The sequence below is a fragment of the Xyrauchen texanus genome, chromosome 10, assembly GCF_025860055.1.
Source record: "Xyrauchen texanus isolate HMW12.3.18 chromosome 10, RBS_HiC_50CHRs, whole genome shotgun sequence".
Classification (NCBI taxonomy): domain Eukaryota; kingdom Metazoa; phylum Chordata; class Actinopteri; order Cypriniformes; family Catostomidae; genus Xyrauchen; species Xyrauchen texanus.
Genome location: NC_068285.1, coordinates 16742179 through 16755420, shown reverse-complemented (window position 1 = coordinate 16755420; position 13242 = coordinate 16742179). Strand labels below are relative to the sequence as shown.

The window sequence follows — 13242 nt, the reverse complement described above, 5'->3', positions numbered from 1 at the left end:
CCCGAATATCCACTGACCCTAGCTCCGCACCTGTTAGCAAGTCTGTTGAGTCTCAGAGCCTGGATTAACAATCCCATTACAAAACACAACATAATCAAGACATGCAATACTACCTTGAAAGGGTCATGTAACCGCATTTCAGTTATGTACGCATTGTACATCATTGAAAACAGTGATAACGCTCATTATGTTTAATTCTATGGGGAAAGTGGTTAATTTTGCATGGAACTGATCTGATAGCAAACTTTTGCACTAAACACCGTGGTGAGAGCAACAGTTCTCAATTAAACCAGAGCAAGCATGTTTCCTGGCCACAGTTCTGCTACTCTAGCACTCTAAACATGAACCATGTACAGCACATATTATATTGCGTCTTCTCCTTATGTCTGATCATGGACAGCATAACACGATGGCTTGTTCAAAAACAAAAGACGGTGATGAATACCAATCACTCAGTCATGTCAACTCTCTTTTTGGTATCTTTTACATCGTGTAAAAGTTATCGAGATATAGGCCCACAGGGTTTCCAGTTTCAAGACAATGACGTTGAAATGCCAGGGGCAGTGGTGGCTCAGTGGTTGAGACTCAGGGTTACTGACCAGAAGGTTGGGGGTTCAAGCCCCAGCACCACCAAGATTCCTCCATTGTGTCCTTGAGCAAGGCACTCAACTCCAGGTTGCTCCGGGGGGATTGTCCCTGTAATAAGGGCTCTGTAAGTCGCTTTGGATAAAAGCGTCTGCCAAATGCATAAATAGTAATGTAAATGTAAATGCCGGATAACTTTACAAAGGCAAGGTTAGTAAGTGATTTTATAACACTAGTCATGTTAATGCGTATTACGTTTAAGTATTGTGGCTGTACTTTTGAAGTGGTGTCTTAAATGTTTTTTTAAATGTTTCGTCTTTAATGTTTTGTGTTTTGGATCCGTTTACTTTCATTAGCTTCATGTGATTTCACATATAGGGCTCTATTTTTGTGAGCGTGCAAAGAGCAATGCTACGTGCAACGAGCATGCGCAAAGTCTTACCCAATTTTTGCGAGAATGATAATTCAAATTGCAATTGTCATGCCAGAGTGTAGGTGGGAGTGTTTGCGCTATTGTGGGTGTATGCGCACATGTTGTGGGTGTACTGTATGTTAATGAAGTAGCGCAAAGCGCAATTTGCTATTTTCTGAGAAATAGGTCCTTGTGCTGAGAGGTTTGAAAACCACGTCTTAACATTAGCGTTTAAATTCAGTTTCTGCATTTGCAGTTTGGAAATTCCACCAGCAGGTGGTAATACAGTTCATGTACAAACTCTGAAAATATAGTGGAACATCAAATTATGTCCCTGACAATCAGTTTTATGAGTCTTATATAATTTTTTTTTAATGAGATTTGTGTTAAACTATCTATAGGTTATGGTTCATCAATTATTATTATTATTATTATTATTTACGATTAATTTAAATGTAATTGTATTTAAGGTCTAATTAGTAAGTCTAAACAACCTTCCATCTGTCGTAGAGTGATTTTGAAGTCCCTGCAAAACGGGCTGGTGGAAGAAGTTGGAGAGATTAAAATGTTTGGAATTGGTAGGCTATACTTTTTTGACCACTTCATTATTTTAATTATATTTTCGTTTAGTTTGAAGTGTAAGGTAGACCCGTAGAAGTGAAGTGTGTGCCGAAACAATCACTGTTAATACTATAGCCATGATATGTGTGTCAGTAGATGAAAATTATTAATAATAATTACATTCTCTGTCATTTAACAGAGCATACATCCAAATTCTGAGGAGGATCACATTTCCATGTGTATAAAATGAGCGTGTCACTGTCATAAATATGCCCAACTATCATCAAGGATGCATTTTAATGAACTAAAGACAGAATTTTCAATTCTTCTAATTCAGTGCATATAGTCCATTTACACTTCCAACTTCTTTTGAATGTGCTGTGTTGGTTTATATCGCTGGTGCTTGAGGGAATTAACTATATAATAGGATGCAGGTGGCGGAATTGAATAATAACCAGAGAAAACCTCAGAATTAAATAGCAATTTACCGATTACCCAAATTTCATGTCAACGCCCACTGACTTTGCTCTTATGACTTATGCCATAGCACTGCGCTTAATGCTGACGCTCTTAAAATAGGGCCCATAGTCCATTTTAAATGAACCAAACCCAGTTCAGTTAATGTGAACCAAAAAGAGAACCAGCTGCAAATGACCTCAGTGCTTTTTGTGTTCACAATGTAATTGGACTTAAAAGAGGACCCAGTTTCTTTTTTTGGTACTTTTAGCATTGATGTGGTCTCAGACCATTTGTTGTTCACTCCACAACTCCTTATAAGAACTCCGATCCCATGGCAGTCATGATTATATCATTTAGCTAACAACAAATCGTTGTGCATATAATTGTGATTATGAAGATAGTTACATTTCTTAAGGTGTGTGTGCTTAATACACATTCACCTTAAGTAGTAATGTATTCATATTTAATTTGGAATCAGATAATAGGGCTATATGATTTCCTTTAAGGCTTTAAAAAATGTAAATATTGCACAGGCATAGAATGACATGAAAAATTATATTTTAATTGTTACAATATTTCCACATACTTAAAACATGTCCCTCTTTTTGGTTAACTTTACATTTACAATGTTTTTAATATAACCCAGACAACCCAGCCTATTCTATTAATATTATGCAATAGTAATATATTTCTGTCCTAAATTCTTCACTTTCACATTATGATAAAGGTCTCTAATTAAACCCACAAACACTTATTTTGCATGAAGGAAAACGAAATGAGATTCTATGACTATTTGAATATATGTTTCTCAGTTAGATAAATAATCTCGATAAAGTGATTATGTAATACAGCTATGTATGGTAAGCCTCGAGGTACTTATGTCATAGTGAAATTCAAAACGGACTGATACCTCTTCGCCTTCACATAGCAAGAATCATTCAAACCACAAAAGGACCACAAATAAACCTTACACAGATCACCTCCCGCTCTGATACGTTTAGAGTGCTCAAACGAACTAGGTGTGAAAACGCCCTAACATTATGCCACAAATGTTGTCAATAGAGTTGAACTTGAATTAAATCTTAAACATTTCTTGTCAAGAGTAAATATCTATAAATATATGTTAAGTTACAAAGCAGTCTTGCTTTGTCTGCTCTTATTGCATGTTTTGAACAAAATCTCTTCATTCTCATTCTTCACATGTTCACACTTTTATCCCGTAATTTATATACGTCAAAGTGTTTAAACTCTTTTGCATTTGTCTCCACTCAAATTTAGGTGTTTAGCCATCTCTATCGAGAGTGTTGTAAACCTGGAAGCGAGTTGTTGTTCTTGACCCCCTCCCGCCCACTACCCTCCCACCTTTCTACATATTTTTATGCCAACCTTTTATTTATTTTTTTATCTGAGCTGTGAACGACTGGTGCTGAACTGGGGGGTTTCATCATGACAGTTTAAATCAGATAAACGAAAAAGACACCAGGGTTTATCATTTACATGATGCTGTTTATTATTAATGATTCCAACCTGGAGAAAAGTAAAAATGCACCTTAATTTTACACTTAGACATCCATGAGGCTTGTAAGGAAAATATGGTTTGCTGTGTTTTGCACGTAGGGAGACAGAAGGAAACCAGGACCTATCAAAAGGCATCTTCTGCTGTCCGTCAAAACGAGACAATTTGAATTGTAATATGGTAAACATCATCTAATATTGCTGTGCTGCTCAGAACACACTAGCTAGAGAGTGCTGCATAATTGTTCTCCCTCTGAAGTGCACTCATTTATGCCACATTAGGCTTACATAGCTAGAATTGTCTGCATTCACGTAGTATGATACCAGCCTTTAGACTTGCTAGTTTGGATGAACTGTTACTTTAAGGCTAGTCCTGCAAACACAAAGATGGTACGTGCAATCCTGCTCTATCAGCATTGTGACCTTTTACAGGCCATTGAACACCAGGTGTGTGCAGGGGGGCTCTCATTGCAATTAGTGGTCTGTACATTACCTTGGGTCGACAGCATCTGGCTGTTGGCAAGACATTAAAATAGCTGTCTAAACATTGTTGGAACTTGTAATTGCTTTCATATTAATAGAGTGGTTAAATTAAATAGTAACTTGGAAGTATGTGTCCCACACTAGAGGTTTGGTTTTACATTTACATTACATTTATGCATTTGGCAGACGCTTTTATCCAAAGCGACAGTGCACTTATTACAGGGACAATCCCCTTGGAGAAACCTGGAGTTAAGTGCCTTGCTCAAGGACACAATTTTGGTGGCTGTGGGGATCGAACCAGCGACCTTCTGATTAACAGTTATGTGCTTTAGCCCACTATGCCACCACCACTCCAGGTTTTAGGTAATTGGTAGATAATGCAACACAAGGAACTCTTTTGGTAACTTTATTCCAATTCCTTTGGAGATTATTTCAAATTGTTAAAAGATTTAGGCTAATTGCTTTTCATTAATAATAATACAGTGTTGGATGCTGCAATTACAGTAATTAAACTAACACTGAAGAAATATTAAATAAATAAAATGGACAATTGGTCACCCAAATGGCTTGTTCTTTTTTGACATATGACATTAAGCATTATTATTGCAATCATGTTTCTTCATAGTATATCCAGTAATTTGTAAATTTCTTCCATGGAACACAAAAGGACATGTTAATGCTGTCAGGCAGAATGAGAGTCTCAGTCATCATTCACTTTCATTGTGTGGAAAATGGAAAGTGAATGGTGACTTAGGCTGTCATACGTCTTAACATCTCCCTTTGTGTTGAAACATGAGGATGAGCAAATGATAACAGAATTTGTTTTATTTTGGGGTGAACTTTCCCTTTAAGGAACAAGACAATGGACGAATGGCCTGAAGTGGTGCTAAATTTTCTCTTCTGTTTTTTTCCAGTAAAAGAAGGCATGAAGAAAACATCATAGTCAAAAAGTCATGGCTGATAAAAGAAAACTTCAAGGTAATCGCATATGATAGTGTAAGAAATGCGAAAATGATGACCATCTGGTTTGAGTTCTAATGTTTCTAATATTTCCTGGGCCTTTTAAGCAAACAGTACATGTTTAACAGCCTTTTTGAAAGATATCTCAATGCAGCGTAGTTTGAGGAAAGCAGTATTTGAGTAGCTTACATTATTCATCATTATCAGCTGTATCCTGATGTATTTAACCCACGTGTGTGACTGTGTGTCTCAAAGGACGTGGCCTGGCCTGCCCTGTTCTCCTCATTTACCGCATCTCTGCTTCTCTCTCCTCAGGTGAAATTGACAGATGTTTGAAAAAAGTTGCAGAAGGGGTAGAGCAGTTTGAGGACATTTGGAAAAAGGTAAGAAACGTGTACATTGAGTTATTTATATATATATATATATACACACACAGTTGAAGTCAGAAGTTTACATACACTTATTTTGAAGTCATTAAATCTAATTTTTAACCACTCCACAGATTTCATATGAACAAACTATAGTTTTGGCAAGTCGTTTAGGACATCTACTTTGTGCATGACATGAGTAATATTTCCAACAATTGTTTACAGACAGATTGTTTCACTTTTAATTGAATATATCACATAAGTTACATACATTTAAGTTAACTGTGACTTTTAAGCAGCTTGGAAAATTGAAGAAAATTACATCAAGCCTTTAGGAAATTATCCAATTAGCTTCTGATAGGTTAATTTGAGTCAATTGGAGGTGTGCCTCAAAACATCATTAAAAAAGCCAGACTACTTTTTGCAAGTGCACATAGGGACAAAGATCTTTTGAATACATTTCCTCTTACCTGATTAGACAAAAATTAAACTTGGGTTGAAGGTAAAAGGTTGAGGCTTGCAAGCTGAAGAACACCTTTCCAACCGTGAAGCATGGGGATGGTAGCATCATGTTGTGGGGGTGCTTTGCAGCAGGAGGGACTGGTGCACTTCACAAAATAGATGGAATCATGAGGAAGGCAAATTATGTGAATATATTGAAGCAATACCTCTAGACATCAGTTAAAGTTTGGTCGCAAATGGGTCTTCCAAGTCAAGTTACTGGAGTGGCCGTCACAAAGCCCTGACCTCAATCCAATAGACAGTTTGTGGACAGAATTGAAAAAGTGTGTGTGAGCAAGGAGGCCCACAAACCTGACTTAGTTACACCAGTTCTGTCTGGAGGAATGGACCAAAATTCCAGCAACTTATTGTGAGAAGCTTGTGGAAGGCTACCCAAAATGTTTGTCCCAAGTTAAACAATTTAAAGGCAATGCTACCAAATACTAACAAAGTGTATGTGAACTTCTGAACCTCTGGGAATGTGATGAAAGAAATACAACCTGAAATGAAATCATTCTCTCTTCTTTTATCCTGAAATGTCACATTCTTAAAATAAAGTAGTGATCCTAACTGACCTAAGATTACTACCTACGATTAAATGTCAGGACTTGAAAATCTGAGTTTAAATGTATTTTGCTAAGGTGTATGTAAACTTCAGACTTCAACTGTTTAGAGTGTGTGTATATATATATATATATATATATATATATATATATACCCCGATCAGCCACAACATTAAAACCACCTTCCTAATATTGTGAAGGTCACCCTTGTGCCACCAAAACAGCACCAACCCTCAGAATAGCATAATGAGATGTTATTCTTCTCACCACAATTGCACAGAGTGGTTATCTGAGTTACAGTAGACTTTGTCCATTTGAACAAGTCTGGCCATTCTCTGTTGACCATCCACAGAACTGCCGCTCACTGGATGTTTTTTGTTTTTGGCACCATTCTGAGTAACTTTAGAGACTGTTGTGTGTGAAAATCCCAGGAGATCAGCAGTTACAGAAAAAATTAAACCAGCCCGTCTGGCACCAACAATCATCCATGTGATTATTTAATCAGCAAATCGTGTGGCAGGAGAGCAGTGCATAAAATCATGCAGATACAGGTCAGGAGCTTCAGTTAAGGTTCACATCAACCATCAGAATGGGGAAAAAATATGTTATCAGTGATTGTGACCATGGCATGATTGTTGGTGCCAGATGGGCTGGTTTGAGTATTTCTGTAACTGCTGATCTCCTGGGATTTTTACACATAACAGAATTTACTCAGAATGGTGCCAAAAACAAAAAACATCCCGTGAGCTGCAGTTCTGCAGATGGAAATGCCTTGTTGATGAGAGAGGTCATCAGAGAATGGCCAGACTGGTTTGAACTGATAAAGTCTACGGTAACTCAGATAGCCGCTCTGTACAATTGTGGTGAGAAGACTATCATATCATAATGCTATTCTGAGACGCGGGTTGGCACTGTTTTGGCGGCATGAGGGGGACCAACACAATATTAGGTTTAAATGTTGTGGCTGGTGTGTGTGTGTGTGTATATATATATATGATTCACGTTTGTTAAGCCTACAGCTCTTATCACCCTGAGGAATGGGTTTTAGAGGTTCTGCTTATTTTGATGACCTGCTTCTTCATGAATTGTTCTGCACATGGACACATTTAAATAAGAAAGTACTTGTGATGAGGAGGAGGGCATGGCCGGGCTGTGAGGATACATGCCCGGCGTTGAGTTGCCTAATCAGCGGGAGGGAGATAAGGGAAGAGCCGGGGACACCAGAGAGAGAGAGAGAGAGAGAGAGACACGGGGCCACTGTGTGTGTGTGTGTGTGTGTGTGTGTGTGCTCAATCCAGTGGCGCGGGTCCAGTGCCATTGCCCTGTTTCGTTGAAGATTCTGCCAAGCTGGCTGAGGACCGACTGATGGTGTGATCAGGGGCCACGTGTGTCTCATTCTCTCTGGCATTCCCGGCTCTTCCGTTATCTCCCTCCCACTGATTAGGCAACTCGGCACCGGGCTTGGATCCTCACGGCCATGCCCTCCTCCTCATCACAGTATCGATACAACATCATGAGAAAAAAAGCTTTGATACTGTATATTGATGCATTGCATTAGCACAAGTGTACTTTTCTAGTAAATCCTCTGATTGAATACAAGGAATGAATTAAAATATACATGAGAATGGTTTAATGAATAATTTTAATAGAAATGTATTGCCAAAAATCACAGAGTACACAATAAAATAAATGTTTGCACGCTTTTAGAAAAATCGTACATGAAAACCAACATTTGACCCATGCTTGCTTTAATGATCAGTATTTTCTAAAATTGCACTCTAATGTTTTAATAATTAAAATGTATACTCCTATCTTACTAGGGGCCATTCACACCAAATGCATTCTTGTGCTAGATGCAGAGCAATGAATATACCAGAACACAGGTTTCTCGAGATGTGTTTTCAAAGTTTAAGGTCTTTTAAATGGACATGACTTCTAAAAAACGTGACTACAGCACGAGAAGCTGAAAAAAGTGAGACGTGGCACAACAGTCAAAGGCATTCTTTCAGTGCATGTTTACGTAAATAAACCAATGTGTTCAGTTCAAACAGCTCCCGACTGTTCAGGCTAAGAAGTCCTTTTAAACGTATTGTTTTAAAATATATTTTACCATTTTATTACATAAAAAATGACATTTATATGTGCGATATATATTTTGTACCATGTTGCCAACACCTGTCAATGCAGACTGAATCTTGTATGTTCTTAGGCTGTTATTTTCCCCCATTAAATTGATGTTTATAAAGAAATAATTATGTTCTAGTTAGCTCAATGTCTGTGCTTTTGTCAATCAGCTCCACAATGCAGCCAATACCAACCAAAAAGAAAAATATGAGTCTGACCTCAAGAAAGAGATAAAAAAATTACAGGTGAGAATTTCCTTTGATCATTTACTGATTGCACTCGGACATAAGTGAGCCAATTCAATCATGTGTGTTGCTTTCTGAAGGTGTTGACTTTGTCCAAATGCTTTAAATTGATGGTAGATATATATCTGAGCGCAGTGTGTGGGTTTTCTGTATTGGTAACCATAAAGACAAGTGTTACCCATGCCAGGTGTCACGTGTGCGTTTGTCCACTGAGCTTGTAAGATTAGTTCAAGTCCATGCATGCTTGATTTGCGGCATCAAACTCAAAATTTTCTCTTTCATTCTCACTTTATTTTCTTTTTCCATCTTTCTGTTTGTGCCTGCGTTGGTTCTGCAGCGTCTTCGAGACCAGATTAAGACGTGGGTCGCCTCCAATGAGATTAAAGACAAAAGGCAGCTAGTAGAGAACCGCAAACTTATAGAGACGGTGAGTAATCTGCATGCACTCGTGGGTGTTCAAAGCCTAGCAGTGTTTTATTATAAATAATACCATCTTTAGACAGCCCCTGTGCTTTTATTGTGCCTTCAGTATATTTTAATCAGACTTTAATATATGGCATGTCCCCCTTTTTTTTTTTTAAATAACTTTTAGTTTAGGTCACAGCAGTGAAACTGTTGTGAAAATTGCTGAAACCACAAGCAGAATAGTGCTCCGCTTTGTATTTTGACTCAGAATGATGATTCTTTGTGTTCACAGCAAATGGAGCGGTTTAAGATTGTGGAACGGGAGACCAAAACGAAAGCGTACTCTAAAGAGGGACTCGGCCTCGCTCTGAAAGTCGATCCTGCACAAAAAGAGAAAGAAGAGATTGGGCAGTGGCTAGCGGTAAGAATGGACCAGAAATTTTGAGCATTCACAGAATCCTCAAGAATGTCCTGTCATTCTTGGGAGTATCTGTGTCGTGAGCATAATAACACTTTGTTTTTCCTTTAAAAGTTTGCGTAATTTACTAATGTCACCTTTTGTACACTTTTTGCACCCTCAGAACACGATATATACTTTGAATTTGCAAGTGGACCAGTTTGAGAGTGAAGTAGAATCACTTTCTGTCCAAACCAGAAAAAAGAAAGGAGACAAAGAGGTCAGTTACATTTCAGCCACCATTCTCTGAGCTTTCACTCCATCTTTGATTTACAGTGTAATCTGTTGATTGGTTCTTTAGCAAATCAATCTGAATTTGAAATTATCTTTAATAATCAAATTAAAATATAAAGTTCATGAAAATATATTGGTCAAAATGTGTGGGAACTCTGCATAGTATTACCATTTGGGCCATTAATTGATTTAATATTTTAACCAATCAATCGCACAGTTTTCTGTGATTAATCGCAGTTAATCATAGGACATGGTACATTACAACAACAATTAAACAAATATATCATCATAAATGTATAGGGCTGCACAATTAATCAAAATAAAATCGAAACCGCGATATGACCTTGTACGATTTTTAAATTGCAAAGGGCTGTATAAATAAATAAATTGTCTGCTCCCTTCAAAGTTTATTTGCGCTGCTCTGTCCAGTCTATATTAAGTCAGAGCATTGTTACAGTGTTTTCAGAGCGGACGTGCTCCACTACTCCCTCTCATGCTTAGAGTAACTGAAGTGCTCTGAGTTCGGTTCCTGTTGCTTATACGCTAAACGTTTTATTTACACTAAACCGGCACGTCCTGCGATCAAATATTTAGTTACTATAATATAGAGCATTGCTAAATTAAATATAATAAACTAATGAATTAAAATAATTAAATCAAATGGTGACAAACTAACCAAAATGTTCTTTTTTTTTTTTTATCAGTTCAACTTCAGTTTGACATTAAGCCTCATTCTTTAGGACTATCTTATATACAGTAAAGAATAGTTTGCATTAGCCTACTAGTTTGTAAGGCCTAGAATAAAGAGTAAAATGTATAGTTTGTGTATACTGAATTATTCAATCAACCAATGTAATTTTTGACAGCAAAAACTAGGCATCAACTATGGTTTTACCAACAGGGAAATTCAGCTAACAGTGACATTGAGCAGAAAGCTTACATATAACCAGTTTTGACAGAGCTGCTGATAAACAGTTAAATGATCAGCATCGATTGATGAGATGAAAATGGGCTGAGACCCTATCACAAAATTGACAAAAGCATGTACACTGTGGATGGTAACATTTGGATATGAAAGAGACTTTGTTTCACTGTTTATATATTTATTTTTTTGTGGTTGAACTTTTTTTTTAAGACGGCTCAAGTGTGAAATCCCCAGCAGCCTTTTTGCAGATGAACATGTGGAAAACATTACCATCATAATCGTAGCTCAAATCGCAATCACAATATTTTTCAAAATAATCGCAATATGACTTTTTGTCAAAATCATGCAGCCCTATAAATATATTTACTTTAAACTTTAACTCAAAGAACTTACAAAAAATTGTTTAGTCATCATTTATTTTTATTTAAATATGTACATGTTAAATTGTTCAGTTTTTTGTTTTCTGCAGCTAGAGTTAATTATTAGACACACTTATGCAGGTAGAAATCCTTTGATACACGTATGTTTACATGCCATAAAATCAGTGGACATGATGTAATTAAAAGTTGGTAAAATCTTCTTGTGTTTTTCAGTGAAGGTAATCGGATCAAATGGGCAGATTCAGTTCATATCAAGATTTATTGGCAAGATAAACTTAAGTGTATATTGCCAATGCATTATTAGACACTATACTTACAGATATTAAACAAATTAAATTCTGAATGCTAAATTTCTAAATCTTAAGACTATTATTTTGTCTGGCTATTATTTTGTTATTTTCACTTATGACAGTGGTTCAGATGACACTTAGTGAGCGTTTTCGGGCAATACGAAGAGATAAGGCAGCTTGCCTTTATCTTTCCCACACCTTGCTTGCCACTTGCGGGTAAAGTCTCCATTCTCACAGTAAATCCGCTCTAGTCTTTATTATGCATAAATTAGCCTGCACTGCTCCACAAAATCTTTCAAAAAGTTTCTGTGCTAGCACATGCAGTCAAATGTGTACCGCCTGGAAATGTATATATGCCCATTTTAGCCACAGGAGATGTTCGTAAAGATTAGTGAAGTTTCAGATATGGAAAAAAAAAAATACTACATGAATTGCTTAAATTTTCTTAACGCATTAATTTCTGCGCTTAGCTGTAATTATCATTTCACTTTTTTTTGTTTGTTTGTTCTCACATTGATTTGTAGCAAGATTATGTATTTTTTTCCTTATGCTGTGACCTTAGAAGCAAGATCGAATTGAGGAGCTGAAACGATTGATCGAGAGGCACCGGTATCACATCCTCATGCTGGAGACCATCCTCAGAATGCTGGACAATGAATCGTTACAGGTGGACACCATCCGCAAGATCAAAGATGATGTAGAATACTACCTCGATTCTTCTCAGGACCCTGACTTTGAGGAGAACGAGTTTCTCTATGATGACCTTGATTTGGAGGAGATCCGTAAGTATTTGTGTGTATGTAAGATCTCTTTTGAGTGTCCCATTCTCATTCATAACTCTACCTTTTCTGTGTGTAGCCCAACCACTGGTGGCCACGTCTCCAGGTCACGGAGAGGACGACATTTTCCAGAACTCCAGTTCCACGCCGACCTCAACAACATCATCTTCGCCCATACCTCCCTCCCTGGCTACTTGCACTACGGTGAGTATCTATCCTTCTCAGTGGCACTTCTTCAAAAACAAGCATAATTATTCAAAATAGCATAGTTGATGAAATTTCGACTCATCTCTCAGTTTGTTAAATCAAACAAAATTGCATTTACAGATGCAAAGGTAGTCTAGGAGACAAGACATTACAGAGAGTTTAACCCTCCTTTACGGATCGGTCATTTTTTACCAAAATCACTTCTGATGTAATAAAAATGGTTTCCTTTATCTGAGTGGTATAAGTCTTAGTGACTTTTACTTCATCTGAACACACATAAAACATTTGGACCGGATTTGGAGAAATACATTTGGATTCTGAAAAAAAAAAAAAAAACGTACTCTGGGGGGAAAAAGCATTTTTTTTTTTTTTTTTTGGAAAAATCTAATCTATAAATCAGCCATATTGCAAAACACACACACACATAAATGAGGGGGGAGACCATTATGCGCCCATAATGCAGCAAAACACGCACACAAATAAACGGGTAATAAATTAGACTAATATAGTCGGAAGGCAGAACATACACACACATACGCACACTCGGAAGAACAAAGTCTAAGTCTTCTTTTGTAGAAACTCATGGAATTTTCACAGTCCATTGTAGGAATAGGATGATATATCGAATTTAAATTTATTGCGAACCAAAAAAATTATGAACACTATCGTGGCATAACTCGATATTTCGAAATTTGCAAAAGTTTTCTCTGTCCATTTGATCATAATTGAAATGACCCGTAAACCATCATAATCTCTCTATAGCTTGATTTTACCACTACAGTACATTTT

General features: G+C 37.1%; 1 protein-coding gene across 1 annotated transcript in view; it reads left to right on the top strand.

Annotated features, from left to right (window-relative positions):
* LOC127650497 (CCR4-NOT transcription complex subunit 3-like) overlaps positions 1-13242 on the top strand; it is a 28449-nt gene that overhangs the window by 3416 nt on the left and 11791 nt on the right. Inside the window, exons 2-9 of the mRNA XM_052135943.1 lie at positions 4930-4993; positions 5291-5358; positions 8702-8776; positions 9114-9203; positions 9474-9602; positions 9763-9858; positions 12030-12249; positions 12326-12450. Of these exons, the coding sequence (XP_051991903.1) occupies positions 4969-4993; positions 5291-5358; positions 8702-8776; positions 9114-9203; positions 9474-9602; positions 9763-9858; positions 12030-12249; positions 12326-12450 (828 nt within the window). The 5' untranslated portion in view covers positions 4930-4968. The remainder of the gene's footprint in view (positions 1-4929; positions 4994-5290; positions 5359-8701; positions 8777-9113; positions 9204-9473; positions 9603-9762; positions 9859-12029; positions 12250-12325; positions 12451-13242) is intronic.